This window comes from Astyanax mexicanus, chromosome 11 (assembly GCF_023375975.1).
Source record: "Astyanax mexicanus isolate ESR-SI-001 chromosome 11, AstMex3_surface, whole genome shotgun sequence".
Classification (NCBI taxonomy): domain Eukaryota; kingdom Metazoa; phylum Chordata; class Actinopteri; order Characiformes; family Acestrorhamphidae; genus Astyanax; species Astyanax mexicanus.
The window spans coordinates 31,537,503-31,556,715 of record NC_064418.1 but is presented as its reverse complement, the minus strand read 5'-3'; the positions used below and the strand labels follow the sequence as shown (position 1 = coordinate 31,556,715).

The 19,213-nt window shown below is 35.9% G+C and overlaps 1 protein-coding gene across 1 annotated transcript; it reads left to right on the top strand.

The window, feature by feature from the left end:
- Positions 1-1,856: 1,856 nt before the first annotated feature.
- Positions 1,857-18,289, top strand: LOC103028684 (acetylcholine receptor subunit alpha). The gene is made up of 9 exons (XM_007234853.4): positions 1,857-2,110; positions 6,277-6,422; positions 6,578-6,622; positions 8,829-8,938; positions 10,347-10,542; positions 10,812-11,049; positions 14,704-14,927; positions 17,198-17,437; positions 17,596-18,289. The coding sequence occupies exons 1-9, from the start codon at positions 2,065-2,067 to the stop codon at positions 17,722-17,724; spliced, it is 1,374 nt and encodes a 457-aa protein (XP_007234915.3). The 5' UTR covers positions 1,857-2,064; the 3' UTR covers positions 17,725-18,289.
- The last annotated feature ends 924 nt before the right edge of the window (positions 18,290-19,213 follow it).

Here is a 19,213-nt window from a genome sequence, read left to right as displayed (position 1 = left end):
TATATGTATCTGGAGCACAGGCTGCAGTGCGAGCAGCAGAAGTGTGTTAAAAGCTTGAGGTGACAGCAGCCCTGCAGGTTGTGGAGGGGAAAGGCCAGTAGGACCTGCTGGTGGGGGCAGGTTGTGAATGGAAAGAGCACTAGAGCTGCGGGAGGGGCAGGTGGGATATTGAGGAGGGACGCAGTCATGTCAGATTCAGCCATCTGGAAAAGTCTAACCAAAAGCTGGGGCCTCTCAGTTCCAGCTTGTGAAATGATTAGGCCATGATCTAATATAATAAGCCCATGCTGACCCGGCATTATGGCAACGGGGAGAACAGCCATTCATAATGTGCAGCTAAGATGCTAACACCATTTTCTGTTCACATGTGTCTCAGGTGTGTCAGTACAGTACATCAGACAAAAGCTACTGATGATGGAACAGCTGAACCAAACTCAGCAGGGGTTTTTTTTAGCAACAAAGCTTAGCATATTCCACATTGCTGCTTGTCTAAAGTCTCATTCATTCTTTGATTCATTTATTATTTTTATTAATTCATATAAATATAAAAAAATAGTCGAATCTGTGTTTTTTGACAGTCTAAAGTGACATTTTTTTTTGACATTTTAGAATTGTTAACTCTGTAAACCATCAGAATTTATTTAAAATGCAGCAATTCAGATACAAATATTGCAATATGCATTCAACAATTACACATATTTTTACAAAGTCTCCCTGTTTTCACAGGCTTAGCGAGTTCACTTGCCCAAATCATCCAGCTAGTAGTGGGTAGAGCACCATCTTTTCCAAAGAACACAGTTCTACTGTCCCTCTCTCTAAATGTATATATTGTTACAGATTTAAAGCAGCTCTATTTGACCCATGCATAGACAACTGTCACACACTGCATTATATAAACGTTTATATAATAATCTTTATTTCCCAATTTTTATTGTGTACAAAATAAACTTTTATAAGATTATACTTCTTTACGTTGTATTTTGGTTGAAAATAAGAAATTACTAAACACAATTTCACATTGATCATAACTTTAACACACATGTATATTTTACAGCATATTTGATCTTGATATAGTTTATAGCACAGAGACAGTCATCCTGCATCAGTAAAAGGTTTATTTCCTTTGTTCTTGACTGGAATTTACTGTAATGCTATGCTAGTAGCGGATGGATCACCATCGTTCCAAAGAACACAGTTCTACTGTCCCTCTCTAGCTCACACATTATTAATGATGCCAAAGGGTTCATTTTTATCTGCTCCAGAGGGTCCTATTCTAACCTCTCCTATTCAAAACATATGTACAAAGACAAGTTCAGCAAGTTGGTTGATTTACTACTATCATGTTTAAAATGTATCTTTTTTTTTTACACAGCACAGTACATTGCGGTACTTGTTATATTATGTATACCATAGAAATATATTTTTTAATTTACAATTTTTAAGTGAAATTAATGTTCATAAACATGAAAATTTAATTTTAAAGTACATACATGTACAGTCTAACTAGAGTAAAATCTTGAAATATTGATTGAAAAATATCAAACTACTTTTTAGTGATGGTACATAATAGCTAGAGTGATATCAGTAATATTAGTATAGTGATATATAAATAAAGTCACTCTCAGTAATATAATATTCATATAAATATGCATGTAATTGGCAAGTAAACTTCTGAACTCTGTGTATATGTGTATATTCCACTACACTGATGCCGTGTTTGGATGTATATGGGTGTTGTATGTGAAGAACACATGAGCGATGGATTAGACAAGTATTTGTCTCTGGTTTCATGTGCTGGAGCGGCTCAGGAGTGTGAGGAGTGTGTGAGGAGTGCAGCGCTCACACACACTGCAGAGCTGGACAGAGTGTTCGGTGGGCATCAGTGAGGCACCACACACACACACACACACACACACACACACACACCAGTACTGCCATTCAGAGCATGTGAGCAGACGAGAACAGCTTAAAAGAAGAAAAAACTAAGAATTTATTTCTTCATCTCCTTTTTTAAAGAAAGAGTGATAGGATTTTTTTTTTTGGGACGGCACCAGTGACAACAGCATGAAGAGGCTCCATGTGGTTTCTCTGCTCCTGACTGTTTTTGCAGGTACAGATTTATTTATGTTATTAAGAAGAGTTTGATGGCATACTTAAGTTTGAAGCAGATAAAACAGATAATATTAATTATATTTTATGACATTTTAAACTTAATGCAAACTAAAGGGACTTAAAGGATTTATTGCATTTTAAAATATAGTTATTATCTTCTTCTTATTATTATTATTATTATACAATACTAGCCAAAATGAAATAGGTGCCAATAATGTAGCACAGTAGTTGTTATTGTAGTTGTTATTTTTAATTAATAAGAGATAACAAATATCCTTCGTTAAATTAATAAAATATAAAAAAATAATACATGTGCGTTTTCTTGGTTAAATAATGGGACCAAAAAGGTTCAAATCGTGTCTTTAAGCATTTAGACAATGATTGATACAATGTAAGAACAGGGTAAACAAGAGGTCAAAGGGGTTTTAATGTTCAGTTGTAAAATGTGAGATAGGATATGCTTCTGTTTATAGACCCCACAAAAAAACGCGGCTTTGATTGACAGCTACAGATGTCCAAGTGACTGCTGGTGACTTTCTTCACCGCTCTCCCGTGGGAATTACTGAATAGTAACTGATTCTTAAGTCAGACTGATGGAAATGAAGAGATATATTGATCCGAGAAGGTTCTGCATTCTTAAACATGAAATGTTCTACACAATGTTGATTAATCTGTCTTATATTTGCAATATAAATAAGTAAATAATTTCATAAAAGGCTGATAGAAAGCTTCTTTCATCTACTGATAAAATTTAAATATGATATATAATGGCATATTAAAGACTTGTGACACAAATGAATGATAAACTTGTTTCCGGTAACTCTAGAACTAATGGAACTTTCACACGTTCCTGCTCATCTCTGGCAGAGTAAGAGAGCAGGCTGACAGAACACCAGATCACCAAAAAATGAAAAAAGTTTCTTTGATTTATATTGATAACATCTGGAATATAATCAAGAGGAAGATGGATGATCACAAGCCATCAAACGAAGCTAAACTGTTTGAATTGTTGCACCAGGAGTGGCATAAAGTTATTCAAAAACAGTGTGTAAAACTGGTGGAGGAGAACATGCCAAGATGCTTAAAAACTGTGATTAAAACAGGGTTATTTCACCAAATACTGATTTCTGAACTCTTATCTTATTTAAGATCTGAAAGCTTGTCAGCTTTTTTGTTATTTCAGCTATTTTTCATTTTCTGCATATAAATGCTCTAAATTACAATATTTTTATTTGGAATTTGGGAGAAATGTTGTCTGTAGTTTATAGAATAAAATAAAAAAATAGAAAAAAACTATAAATAGTCAAATCTGAGAAACTGATTCAGAAACTAAAGTGGTAATTTTTTTTACAGAGCTGTTTAAACTACACAGAAGAGTTTGTTTGCATTTTAATTTCTTCTTTTTATGTATTCCATTCCACAATCTTTCAGTGGTCCCTATCACTTAATCAAAATCTCTCTGTTAATATGTGTCATCTCACATCAGCTGTGTTCAGACTGCAGGCAGTTCAGATTTATTTCCAAAATCAGATCTATTTATATTACTGTCTAAACTGTTATTTGCAAATAATCTGATTGGATTTGAGTGTCCAGTCATCACAAATGCATCTGCATGGGTTGCTATGGTATTGAGATTGGGGTAAGTACCTAACATTCGGTGCTTTTCTTGAACTCCTGCACTTCTGTCACTCTGCATTTGGTGATGCTGTTGTTCATTGGTTTATCGAGTGATGCAAAAGACACGTTTAAATCAGATTTGAGCGGCCAGAGCGTTCAGACTGTGACGCATCTGTACAAATCCAATTGTAATCACATTTCCTTGGTTTGGATCTAATTAAACAAAACATTTCAGCTGTCCTTATTCTAAAGCTTGCGTATTATCTTGATTTAGAAGAATTAGCAATAAGAAGAAAAATAAATTGAATGTGGTGTGTGCGCAAAAAAGTGTGAATTTTACAAAAATACCCTATTTATTTATTCTGTAGAGAGTTCAATTATTTATTTGCACATTGAAAATCAACAAAATACACTAATGATCAAAAGTTGTAGAACACCCCCATCTTTTTCACTTTATTTTTGCCATTTAATCTTTTCAGCTCCTGTCCATAACCGGAAATTGTACAAAATTACAACAATAATAATTGTATTTTTTAATTGTAATGTTCTACACAATGTTGATTAATCTGTCTTATATTTGCGATATAAATAAGTAAGTAATTTCATAAAAGGCTGATAGAAAGCTTCTTTCATCTACTGATAAAATTTAAATATGATATATTTATATATTTAATGGCATATTAAATATATAACCGGAAATTGTACAAAATTACAACAATAATAATTGTATTTTTTATTGTATTATATAATTTATTTTTAAAGTAGTTTTTTAAAAAAAGAGGGGATGATTTTTTTGCAAACAATTTATTGGTTAACAGCTTACAGCCAGTAACTAGCAATGGAAATAAACTAAGCTTTGGAAACTGTAAAAAAAAAAATATTTATTGCAGTATTGCAGTATTGCAGTGGTTGTCAATTAAGTTTGGTTAAATATTTTCCAAGCCATTACATGGCGGGCCACAAAAGAAAATCTGTTTTGGAAAATGAAGTGTAATGGGATGGAGTTCTACAGACAAGTAGCTCTCCAGCCCAGAGGGTTGTTGAAAAAATAAATAAATAAACACACCACTCCTCACGTGGAATTGAACCCCTGTCGTCAGGGTTGCAGTCCAATACACTACCGCTGCTAGAGAATTGGGACACTGTTGGGAAAAAAACTGCCTTATAAGTAGATAGGGAGCCCAAGAACGGGCAGAAACTAAAGGGCAGAAACAGAGAAACAGGAGAGAAATGTAAACGAAAGCTTACCAGAGAAGCATTTTATTTATTTATTTTTTCATTATCGTTAACTTTAGTTTAAACAACCTCACGGGCCAGATGTTTCATGCTTGCAGCCACATCTGGCCTACGGGGCACCTATTGCCAACCCCTGCAATATTAGACAGATGATGTTACTGCACTCTCTACTGTAGCATTTACACACTTACACACAGCACAGAGCTTTTGTGTGAGTGCTTCTGGCTATGTCACGCATCTTCACGTACTTACGTCACATGTACAGCCTTTAAAAGAGGATCCGGCTCAGTTTTATTTTGAGCACTCTCAACGCTTATCAACTCTTTGGCCCTTTTTTTGTGCTACAAGTGTACACTATCACAGCTTATCAGCTCTTTGGTCCGTTTTTTTGTGCTACAAGTGTACGCTCTCTCTGCTTTTCAGCTCTTTAGCCCCTTTTTTGTGTTACAAGTATACACTTTCGTTGCTTATTAACTCTTTGGTCCGTTTTTTGTGTTACAAGTGTACACTCTCACAGCTTATCAGCTCTTTGGCCTGTTTTTTGTGCTACAAGTGTACACTCTCTCCGCTTTTCAACTCTTTGGCCTGTTTGTGTGCTACAAGTGTATAGTCTCGTCGATTATCAGCTCTTTGGGCCGTTTTTTCGTGCTACAAGTGTACAGTCTCGCCGCATTTCAACTCTTTGGCCCTTTTTTTTTGTGCTACAAGTGTACACTCTGGCCGTGTTTCAGCTCTTTGGCCCGTTTTTTGTGCTACAAGTGTACACTCTCGCAGCTTATCAGCTCTTTGGCCCATTTTTTTGTGATACAAGTGTACACTCTCGCTGTTTATCAACTCTTTGGCCCATTTTTTTGTGCTACAAGTGTATACTCTTGCAGCTTATCAGCTTGTTGGTCCATTTGTTGTGCTACAAGTGTACACTCTCACCGCTTATTAGCTCTTTGATCTGTTTTTGTGCCACAAGCGTACACTCTCGCAGCTTATCAACTATTTGGCCCGTTGTTTTGTGCTACAAGTGTACACTCTCACCGCTTATCAGCTCTTTGGCCCGTTTTTTGTGCCCGCCCAGTTTAAAATGATTCTTCCGCATGCTCGGTGCAATTACTCATTCTCACCAGAGAGGGCCCTAAATCCCCCAAATTGATCCTTTAACTTCAGTATTGTTTTTTTTTTCCACACATAACGCTTATGCTAGACTACAGTTGCATCATTTGTCAGAATCCTGCTGTAAAACTCAGTACTGAAGAGTGACAGTGTACACTTTAATTAGTATCTGGGTAACTTTTATTCCTGTATTTGTGTGTTGAGCAGGCGGGCTGGTGTGGTGTTCAGAGGATGAGACTCGTCTGGTTAAGCATCTCTTCAGTGGCTATAATAAAGTGGTGAGACCAGTGAATCATTTTAAGGACGCTGTGGTGGTCACGGTGGGGCTGCAGCTGATCCAGCTTATCAGCGTGGTATGAGTTTCCATCACTACATAAGAGCTTATATATTTCACTGCTCACTGTGTCCATGTTTTGAGGTCACATTGCTGAGCAGAATGATACAACCAATACATCCCCAGCAGAAACTGGACATTTAATTTCCTTTCTGTCTGTCTGATCTCTGACAGGATGAAGTGAACCAGATTGTGACCAGTAATGTGCGTCTGAAGCAGGTAAGTACAGAGAAAGTACTCTCCCAGCTGGCATTTCAACGTTGAATAAACGTTAAATCAATGTTCTTAAAAGATGCTGTACCAGCTAAGCTGCGTCTTCAGTAAATTCTCGGACTTCACTATGTGTACAAAGGACAATAAGTGGCAAACAAGGCGTTTTGTGAAGCAGAACTTTTAATAATATGCACACAACCGTGGTAATCACAGGTAATAAACATAACTTACTTCTCAGAAGCTTGTTTGCCACTTATTGTCCTTTGTATACAGCTGGTACAGCATCTTTTAAGGTCCCCCGGGAAAATTCCGTTGTGTTGTGACTCACTTCCGTTGTGTTGTGGTTCTATTTGCAGCGCGTTTTTCTATTTGCTGCGCCTGTGTTGTAATTTTGATGGATGTGTTTTGTGCTTTTGCAGCGCCTTTCAATTTGCACTGCGCTGGGCTTTCTCGGCCACCGTAGAAAAACACTAAAAGAGTAAAACTATTAGAACATGAACATGGTGTTAAATTAAAAAGCGGTTACTGCAAATAGAAGTACAACTGTTTTTAGAAATTATATGGTGATGAAATGTAAAAGGCTGATTCAAAAGGCAGACGGTTTTAGAACATTAAGTTGATTCAACGTTAACATTTCAACGGTAGCACAACCATTGAACATTAAACGTTGATTCAACATTAAAACAACAACAGACATTACTCATATTTCAACCACATTTTAACGTTGAAGTGCCAGCTGGGTCTGTTTCTCTTTGTCAGTGGTGAACAGTAACAGTAAGATAAATGTAAATAGTTACTATGTTTGAGTCGTTTTTTCATGTACCTGTACATTACGTAAGTATTTTGCATGACTTTTTACGTTTACTCGACTACACTGTGCAAAATATGTTGTTGCTTTCTTTTTTGTGTGCATAAAAAACAAGCTTACCTATCATAGTACAGAGTGCAGTTTGTTTTGAACTTGTTTGACCTTTTGTAAATACAGTAGCTACTTGGTATAGGTATTCGTATTGGTATAGGTAAATGATGCGAAACATAGAAGATGTAGGGTAAAGAAAAACCTTTAAAAACCTAAAACTAAAACTATGTTTAAAAACCTTAAATTAAACTGTTTAAAATTTTATTGTGATTATGATCAGGAGATCAGATTTTCGTGCTCTTCTTGAATCCCAACACTTGAAGTTGCTATTTGTACAAAAAAAATCCCAAAGTGTAATTGCATTTCAGACCACCTTAAAATAGGGTTTGTGGCTGTTTAGATGATCAAAAATCAATCAGGATGCAAATTTAGATATGCCAAAAAATTTGATTTGTGCCAGTAGACAGAATATAGTCTAAGTTGCATTAGACAGAAATCCTGTTGGAATATTAATCCAACTGATGCAATCTAGATATGCCAAAAATCAGATTTGTGTTGGTAGTCATATAATATAAGTTGCAGTAGATTGTTTGTTATAAAAAACGTGTTGCAACTTGATCGCTGCATATGAGTATTTAAACAAAAATGATAATTGGACATTAGAGCAAAATAAATCATAGTCCTTTTACTTTTGATACTTAAGTACAATTTGAATTCAAATACTTTTGTGCTTCTACTCAAGGGATGGTTAATAGGGAGGCCTTATACTTTTACTAAAGTAATATTTTACCTTGAGTTAATCTGCTTTGGGTTCTTAGTCCACCACTGCTATTATTATTGTCACGTTGGCCAGACACACACTCGCAGATACCAAACACACAGTTTATTACCAAAGTATCTAGGCTTACAGGTGTAGTAAGGGACAGGAAGGATCAGTAACAGTAAGGCAGTAAATATAAACAACATACCAGAGCATAGTCAGGCAAAGACAGAGTCTAATACAGTAAATCCTGCAAAGAGAGGGCTAAAACAAAAAAGTAGTCAAAAATACACCAAAATGATCAGAAACAGAATAAACAGTAGAGATCGGAAACAAAAACATGTCGGTAACAGAAAGCAATAAACAAAGGTGGAAACGATCAGTAACTGGGAAAGTGGGAATGCTGAGTCAGGGAAGTCCAGAGTAGTTCAGAGTCCAGAGCAGGCAGACTGAAAGCATCAGGACCGACAAATATATACTATAAGTATTACCACATAATATAATACCACATAAAATGGGATTTTGTAGGAATATTCCTATGTTTTATCTATTCTATGATAATTAAATATGTAATTCACTTACTCTGCCTTCAGCAATGGAAAGATGTGAACCTGCAATGGAACCCAGAAGACTATGGAGGGATAAAAAAGATCCGGATACCATCGACTGACATCTGGAGACCTGACCTCGTTCTGTACAACAAGTAGGATATCAGGCCACTGTCTCTTAATCCCAGCATTCTGTATTTTTGAGTACACTTACGCAATATGAGCTGAGGGACTTATAGCCATACGTCAAAGTGACGTTTTCTGACTAATACTCCAGCATGGATCTCTGTGTGTGTGTGTGTGTGTGTGTGTACAAGCTGTATATAATGTGTGTGCGGGCATGAAAGAGCACACATACAGCAGTACGCTAAATCTGGCCTTCTCATCATAGGTTTCCCCCCCCACGCCATATGTGGTGTCTAACACACATGTGCATACCCACATACATACACCACACACATGCACACACACACAGAGCAGCCGTTTCTCCCTGACAACCAGTCTGCTGCTTGTGAGACCCATGCCCGGCGCTATGCTGGTTGGCTGGCACGAGCTCCAGCAAGGCTGGTGAGATGCCAGGACCATGGCAGTCTCCAGGCAGAGCTGTCTGCGGCAGTTAACCTCATCCTTATCCTCTTCCTGTTTTTCTTCTCAATTTACTCTCACTTTTCACTCCTTATTATTTTCTAGAGAGGCTCTTATAGATTGTGTTTTTTGTGTGTGGAATGTGCTGAAAATTAATAATATTTTGTGATCGAACATGCTGAAAAATGTATTTTATAAGTGTATCCTGAATGTTCTAGTAAAATCACATCAACATATTAAAAAAAGTGCTGTTACATTTATTTTGACAGCATGAGGAAAAAACTTGTAAATAAATGTTTTATTAGTTAAATTATTGTGTGACAGGTTGCTTCTTGATTAGATTTTTTTCTAAATATAGAGCACCTAACTTGAAAACCAACATTTCAATAACAGTTACATACAATTAAATACAATTTAATTGTATTTTCGTGATGTCACATATTACATGTTTACATACTGTATATTTGCAAAATCATTCTACATCTCCACCCATTCAGATTAAAGTTATAAACGGTGTTTAGGTCTAGACTGTTTTATATTTTTTTTTGGCACAATTCAGAGCAGCCCAATTCAAAAAGATAATAACCAAGAACCAACCTACAAGGCCTTTGGTACCAGCCCACTGTAAGTACTGAGCGATAAAATATGTTTGAAAAATGGTAAAGTAAAAATGTATATGTTAATGTAGTAAATGTATACTATGAATCATTTTACTTGATTTTACTTTAGTCATTTTTCTACTGAGACATACATAATAAACCTGGCCAGCAACAGAAGTACTGAAATCACCAAAAAGTGCTGGACAGGTCTTTTTCTAGGCCTTTGATCTGATCTATTAATGCTTTGTCTTATACTTTTTTTTATTTGATTTAGTTTTGTGTAAGTTTATAAACATAATACAAATAAAAACAAATGACAAGCATACATTAAAGCGAGAGTCTTATACTTTTTTTACTCAAATGTTCTTGTCATCCACAGTGCGGATGGTGACTTTGCTATTGTGCATGAGACCAAGGTTCTGCTGGAACATACAGGAATGATCACGTGGAACCCTCCAGCCATCTTTAAGAGCTACTGTGAGATCATTGTGCTTCACTTCCCCTTTGACCTCCAGAACTGCAGCATGAAACTTGGAACATGGACCTTTGATGGAAACCTGGTTGTCATAAACCCTGTAAGAAAAATTCTAGTTTTAAAACACTAATTTAAACACCAAAGTTAGAATAAGAATAATTGACTTGTTATATAGAGTATTGAGGAGTTACTATCTATAGTTTAAAGAAGCTGTCTGTCTGCCATTATAGATTATTCTGACATGCTCTATTATTGACCTAGAGCTAAGTTTAATACATTTACACCATGCCAGTCCATTCATTCAATGACTAATTCAATTCTTGTAGACACTTTAACATACATGATTCTTTCTTTCTCTCCATTCTGTAGGACAATGATAGGCCAGATCTGAGTAACTTTATGGAGAGTGGAGAGTGGGTGATGAAGGACTACAGGAGCTGGAAGCACTGGGTTTATTATGCCTGCTGCCCTGACACACCTTATCTGGATATCACCTACCACTTCCTCATGCTGAGGCTGCCACTATACTTTATCGTCAATGTGATCATCCCCTGCATACTGTTCTCCTTCCTGACCGGCCTGGTCTTCTACCTGCCCACAGACTCAGGTACAGGCTTAATGTTACAGATGCCAAAAGGTTTCTTGAAACCATTTTAATAACCTTTATTGAACGGTTAATGCCACGTAATTGACTGTGAACCATTTAGGAATCTTTATAATGTATAGAAGCTTTATATTATCATCATTAATCAAGACTAATAGAGCCAAAACCAAGACAAGAGATAGATTGTGTCTGAGTCAAGACCAAGTTAAAGTAGTTGAGCTCATGAAGTGGCTAAGACTGAAAAATATGTATACAAAATATCACAAACTGTGCAGCTTCTGTCTCTGACTGTATATCTATGTAGTGGATCAGCTAAAAAGGAATATCTAACAGAGAGAACAGAGGTGGACGCAGTGTTTAAAAACTCCACCAGCAGTGCTGCCAGTGATCCACCATGCACAACCCGCTCTGGGGAGTCCTGTGGGATCCTGACCCTTGTGCTGGTTGGTGTAAAAAACAAATATCTAGTCTTGAGACTGAGGCAAGACGAGACTGAGGCTGCTCGTTTATAGATCTGACTTCAAAGTTTTTTTTAAGATGAATGTATATAATAATTCATGAGTACAGTAACTGATACAGGCCCTGATTCCCTACAACTAACAATAGCAGGATGAATGGACAGGGTGATGGACGGCTGATTGGATGAATAGCTCACTGTTGGCATGGTCACCTACTTCCTCACTGGCTTTATCTCCTGCCTGCTGTTTATCTTCAAACGGACTGTATGTGTGACTGACATGAGCTCTGTCTGCAGTTAACATTGGCTGTCTGTCATTGACGCGCGTATATGTGTGTCTGTGGCAATTCTGATATGTGTGTGTGTGTGTGCGCGCGCGCACTAGTCACTCTGTCTGTGTCTCATTAGGCTCTCTCAGAGGCTCTGGCTCACCATGTCTGCCAGTCTGACTCTGCTCTAATGTATTATACATCACACACACACATCTCTCTCTCTCTCTCTCTCTCTCTCTCTTTATCTCTCTCAATCTCTCTCTGTCTGATGGTTTTCTATGTGTTGCCATGAGGTTTGGTTGCTGATGGCTTGTAACCCATCATAGCACAAGCTATAATCAAAAATACATTTGTTTTCTAGACTTAATTAAATTAAGCAACACATTTCCATTCATTCATTTAAACTGAATAAAATCAGCATAAATAAATGTTGTTACCTTAGCATAAATATGAGTTGTTTATTGAACAGTTTATGAGGCTTTCATTAGATTTCATTCGATTTTTATTATTTTTATAAGATAAATAGAATAAATTTTGAGATTGATTGTTAAAATGAGGGCTTTATTTACTGTTTGCTTTGGGATGTGGTAACACTCTAAAAACTAACCCTGTGGTGTGGAGGCTGCACTTTGTAATAGGAATATTCAGGCATGTATATTCACAGTGACTTTGATTATATTTTTTTATAAATGTGGGATATAGCATTTTCTTAAAAATTTGAGAAAAAAAATGATGTTTTCTAAATTTACACTGATATAAACTTTGACATAGATTGTTTTAAAAATATTCTTACATCCATATTCAATACTGATAATAAACTACCGTAGTGTAAAAATCAATGGATCTAAGAATCTAAGAATCAAGTTGGAATATTCAGAATGTTCACACAATGTTCCTAAAACATCTAAATATGCTTACTTAAAAACTACATTCCAATAAATACAGATTTTTATGTATTATATTTTTACTGTTGTTTTTTTGTTGTTGACTGACAAAAGAGTGCTTTAGGTTTGGAACTAATCAAATTCAGACTGTCAGTTTATGCGGCTCAGTGATTGGTTGATGTCAGTGTAGGTTCATCATTTTGAGTAGCAGTAGGGTTTTTAAGTGTCTGTGCTCAGTAGAGCATGATAAGGACTATAGTGCTCTCCAATCCCTCTAATCAGCATACAGCTCTTTCTGTGGACTGCCTCAGATCTCTGACATGTCCAGAGCTCTGTTCACAGGCTGTGTTTAGAAACAGATTTACTAGTTATGTAAAGCATTGCATATCTTAGGCCCTACCTGGTGGTGCTGACTGGTTGTATAGTTTTAAAATATAGTTTTAAACAGCTCATTTATATTTTTCTTATTGTAAAAGACAGCATGTGGCTGTAAATATACAAACAACAATTTCATAACTTGTACTATATTTTTTTGCACTATAAAGCGCACCTAAAATCCTTTATGTATAAATTTAACAAAGAAGGTTGTACGAAGCAGTAAAGCCACTCTCCTTCTCTTTAGCACTGAGGCTGGAAAAGAATTAGAGTTAGCCGCTAACCACAGAGCTAGCTCTTTTGCCGTTCAGAAGTGAGTATTTTCGGCCTGTAGTCTGTGTGTTTACCTTGTTAAAATAAAGCTACTTAGGATGAACCGCTAACTGATAGCGCCCTGGGTTACCGGAACATTTAGGGTTCCTCAGTGTTGCTAACCGTGGCTAGTGCTGCTGCTAACCCCAGATACTGCTGCTGCTCACCCTGCTAAAATACTGGAAATTTAAGCTTACTGTAAGTAAACAAAAGTGCTTTACTCACCCAACTAAACAGTTTCAGGAGAAAAATAGGTGTAAATTAATATCCAGTGCGCATTTGACTGTGAAAGATTTTTTTTTGTTTACTTAGGCGCTTCCCCTAGCAGCGAGACCTGCTGAACTAGAAGGGAAACATAGCAACACCCTTGTTCCTTACAATTGTCCCTTAAAATGCGCCTTATAATCCGGTGTGCCTTATCTATAAAAATAGACCAGAAAATAGACGTTCATTGGTGGTGCACCTTATCAAGTGGTACGCCTTATAGTCCGAGAAATATGGTTCTTGTTCTACAAATTTTGTTTAGAGTTATATGGAGAGTACAATGTTTCAGCGAAAAAGCATTTAAAAGCATGTTAAAATGGTTCAAACAGAGCTGTAAAAGCAAAACATGTACTTTTAAATGAGCTAGTTTTATCTCAAGCATTAACAGAATTTGTGCTACTGTACTCTCATAATCAGTACAACAGCATGTTTTACAGCATGTATTTTCCACAATATAGCAGAGAGCTATTTATTGGAGTATTTAAATTTAATTATCTGTGTGTTGCTAGATTAAATATTATTGTTAAAGGGTTCCTATGGAAAACTAAATTTGCTCCATATTTTACACACAGGCTTCCAATGCAATGGAAATAAAAAGCTAATATTTTAGTTAATTGGATTTATTTGCTATATAGATTTTATAGTGTATTAGTGTCTTATTTTCTGTGCATTACAGACAGAAAACACTGACTTTTTTTTGGCTGATTTCAGGACAGTCTATATTTCTGTCCTACTTTATTCCATATGTGTGTGTTCCCATGGTGTGCAGCTGTATGTAGGAATCCACGCAGCTCTGTCAGCCCTCCGCTACCCTTCACCCTGACCTTGGGGCTTGGGACTATATTGTGTGAACTCATTAAACGACTATGTATAGATCACACTGAGGCGCCACTGGAGTTTAGGGGCCTGCTGTACACATTTAGCCCAGCTGATGTCCAGCCTGCTGCTAATATGCATTACTGGGACAGCTGAGCGGTCTGTAACCGGATCCGCTGTTGGTGTTTTTGACATGAGTGGTGAAAAATCTTAATTAAGCTCAGCAAATTCATATGTTCAATAATTGTGTGTGTATATGTTTGTGTTGTGTGTGTAGGTGAGAAGATGACCCTCAGTATCTCTGTCCTGTTGTCTCTGACTGTGTTCTTGCTGGTGATTGTGGAGCTGATCCCCTCTACCTCGAGTGCTGTTCCGCTCATTGGCAAATACATGCTCTTCACCATGGTCTTCGTCATCGCCTCCATCATCATCACCGTCATCGTCATCAACACACACCACCGCTCCCCCAGCACACACACCATGCCCGCCTGGGTCCGCAAGGTGGGGACTGTCCTCTATCATCTATGCAGTCTTAATGATTGATTATTATTGTGTGTATTTTTATTATTTTTAATTATAAATGTTAATTAAAACATTTTTTTAAGAGCTGGAGCAAAAATTTTAAATAAGCTTACAAAATGAGATGAAAATCCACATTCAATACTGAGAATAAACAAATGTAAAAAAAAAAGTTGATCTCTCTAAGAATCAAGAAGAATCTAAAAAATCAAGTTCTAACAATCAGAACATACACAAAATGTTCCCAGAACATCTAGCTAGGCACTAAATTCTTCCAATAAATACTGACTTTTCTTTTAGTCTGACTTTAAGTAAAACAAACATGTTTTGGTACATGTTTTTTGAAGTATTGTAGTGAATATATACAGTACATAGAAAGCTTCTAACTTAAGGATATAGGGCCCTAATTAAGCGATTTATAGCACTTCAACCAATTATTGCACATCTTGCAGCTGGAATTTGGGGTGTATTGGTGTATCTTTGGTATCGTCAGGGCACAAAAAATATGCCTTGCGCGGCTCAAATCGTGCAAAAAGCATGAACTAATTCTCGTAATTAATCATGGCGGTGTGTATTAGGCGTTGCATGAAATAAACCAATCAGTGTGCCAGTTGTTATTCCCTTTAAGAGCCAGGTGCGCTCTGTCTTTGGCGTGTTGGTATCCTAACAGCGCAGCACTTTTGCACGTCTCTGACCTGAGCGTTAATGCTGTGAAGGTACGCCAGCAGCTTTACGGAAACAGCAATCTTATTTTATTCTTTATTCTGTTTATTGTTAATGTAAAAGCTGTTTTTTCACCCATATGTGTGTGTAATGAGTGGGGGTGTACACACTGATGGGGTGTAAGATAGCAACAAGCATCGCGTCACACTTTGCACATGGTGTACGATAGAGCCTAATCCTGTTTAAAACAATTCTGTAAAAATACTAACTGGCAGCAGGGGTCCCTGGTAATGTCTGTTAAAAAATTGTAATTTTCCATAATTTTCCATTATATAATTGATATAAATAAAATATAAATATAATATAACCGCTATTATAGTTATATCATAACATTTATCAGCATAACAACAGTCATAATATGTTAAATGACCAAAAGAAAAATTCATTTAAAGCATTTCATATGTACATATATCTGTACATCTACATATATATATATATATCTTCTAATGGAAGAGGTTCTGAATGACACTGAAACGTTTATTTATTTTCTTTCTTTTTTTTTGTCTATAGACTATTTTAATGGCTGTATAAAGAAGCACCTATAGGGGGATTTATTTGTAATTGAATAAACATTTAGCCAGACAAAGAACCATTTAAGCATTCAAAATATTCTTTCAGTTGCTATAGGATTATATAGAGATTGTATATTCATCACATACATGTGTAAACAATAGGTATTTCATTATAGGGTAGAAAATGTACAGTACCGATATATGAAGAAATGCGTTTGTGTTTACATCATGGTGCTGCTACTGTTATTTATAAAATCTTACCCAGTGCTGCCACCTAGTGATCACAGCAGTAATGTCCGCTCAATGCATGATATCAACCTGTAGGAGACCTTGCCCTACACATTCCCTGCTCTCAGAACCTGATCCAGTTCCTCAGCTGCTTTCAAGCACATGCTGAGCTGAAGTGTGTGAACTAGAGCAGGAAAACTACTACTACTTTAGGACCAGCTGAGAGCCACTTGAGTCATGAACCAATGAAGTACACAAGCAGTCAATTTATATTTAAGACAGTAGCATATGATATGAAAGTGATTTTTTTGGTATTTAAGTTGTATTTAAGCTGTAAACCTCTTCACCTTCAGTGTCTTAGTGATTAAAACTGATTCACAATCATATATACATATATCCATTTTTAAAAAGACAAATATTTCTTGCACTCCAGATCTAAAGTTTACTATCATTTTAAAACAGCAGCTGTCCTTCAGACTGTGTCAAATTGAATGATGAATTGACTAATAGAAATGCTTTAAATTACTAAATTTGTAAAATGCAATATGCCATTTGTCACCACTGTCAGCAACTTTACCAGGTAACAGCAATAACTTTTAATGGAAGTCGATGTCAATTTAATTTATTTCAGATCATTCTTAAGGAAAGTTTTATACAGTGTGAGGGACAGTTTGTGCGTACATATTTATGTAGTAAACTGAGAATTGACAAAAATGGAGAAACTTGTTTTTTTATTGCACAGTGACAGTATGTGACATACTGTTTTGTGTCTTTGTGTGTTTTTTCCAGATTTTTATTGAGACTGTCCCCAACCTGATGTTCTTCTCCACTATGAAACGGCCCAGTATAGAGAAACAGGCAAAGAATATCTTCACAACTGATCTGGACATTTCTGATATCTCAGGGAAGCCAATGCCCACTGCTGTGCCCTACCAGTCACCCATCACCAAAAACCCAGATGTGCGCAGTGCTATAGAGGGCGTCAAATACATCGCAGAGACCATGAAATCTGACGAGGAGTCCAATAATGTAAGGAATCATCAGTTTAATTACATAACATTTAATTGTATTCTCAGATAATTTTCAAATTATACAACATTACAAATTGTTCTTCTGCAATCAATGCTCTCTCTCTCCCTCCCTCTCTCTCTTTCTCTTTCTCTCTCTCTCTCTCTCTCTCCCTGCAGGCCTGTGAGGAGTGGAAGTTTGTGGCCATGGTCCTGGATCATATTTTGCTGTGTGTGTTCATGTCTGTGTGTATAATTGGAACACTGGCTGTGTTTGCTGGGCGTCTGATTGAGCTGAGCATGTTATAACATGGCCAGAACATCATTTTGACCATAAAGGGACCTTTAGAGACCTAAAAATGCATGCAAGTACATATTTACATATACCATTGGACACACCTCTGTGTAAATGTTTGCTGTACAATAGAGCTTTATTTGAATTCTTAGTGTTTTGTCAAATAATTTGTGTTGTACAAAGGAAACCGTACCAGTTAAAGCAACAACATGTAGAATTTAAAATGTACAGTGTTAAAAGAGATGAGTTGTTTTGATTTTCAACACATTCATTGAGTGTCATCAGACAGTACACACATTGTGCTGATTTTGACAAAGATTTAGATAAGGTGTGTCATCTGTTTATGCAAACCAGCTGCATTTACCAAAAGGACACAAATATATGCTGTTTCAGCACAATATGAGCTGAATATGTAAATGAATGTTACTTCATCCAGAATTTGTGCAGAATGCGTTAGAGTAGATTGTCAATTGAATACTTATGTTGATGCATTAATTGTATTTCATATATCATTTGTACTTCTTTGTTTTTTTGTCTTGTAAAATAAAGTAAAGCTGTCTGTACTAAATGAAGAAATTTTTTTGCATTTTCCCATTTATTTGTATGTTTGTATGAAAAAAGTTTAAAATTATAGAATATAACTCTTTAAAAAAAAAGGACATGGTATGTAAGAATAAATAGTTCCACTTTCACCCAATGGTTGGTTTTATATTAATTTTTATTTATTAAAATAATGCTTTAAATTCAATTTCTCAGGATTGGAACAACCTACTACGGCGATCATTTGGAAGAGACTGTCCGTGGCCATCACCTGTGCGATTTTTAGCCAATGGTTGATTTTATATTAATTTTTATTTATTAAAATAATGCTTTAAGGGTGATTCTCATGAAGCTGCCCATGACAATTGTGTCCATGACAATTTTTTTTAATCAATACTTAATTCATAAAAACTCTGATATTGTGTGTAAAGCAAATGGGGAGTACTGTATGGATCAATTGTTTTCATCATCATATAAAATTATTTTTATATAAATTAAATAAAAAATATATGGAAATTCTTATTACCGTTATGTGTCTGTATCCCTTCTTTCTAATTTTAAGTTAAACTATATAAAAATTACTAAGCATATAAAATAAATAAAATAGGGTAAAGTCATTTTAAATAATTATATTTATACATAATATAAATATTTTTTGTGTTGAACCAAAAAATGTACTTGATTTTAAACAAAATAACTGTGTCTGAACAATTTTTTTCTCATTACCGTTTCATGATTTCACCCCCCTATAAAAATTACACTGAGCCTTTAAATTGATCAGCTATCCCATGATGCATCACTTCAGAGACAAGCTTCAAATTGGAGATAAGGTCAGTTGGTCACTCTTCTCTCCCTTTGAGAAATCTGTGTTAATATTGCTAAAACTGTCCTCAGTTACACTGTCTATTATCATTACCTTTATGGTTTAATACTCATTACTTTAAAAATATAAAAATAAATTAT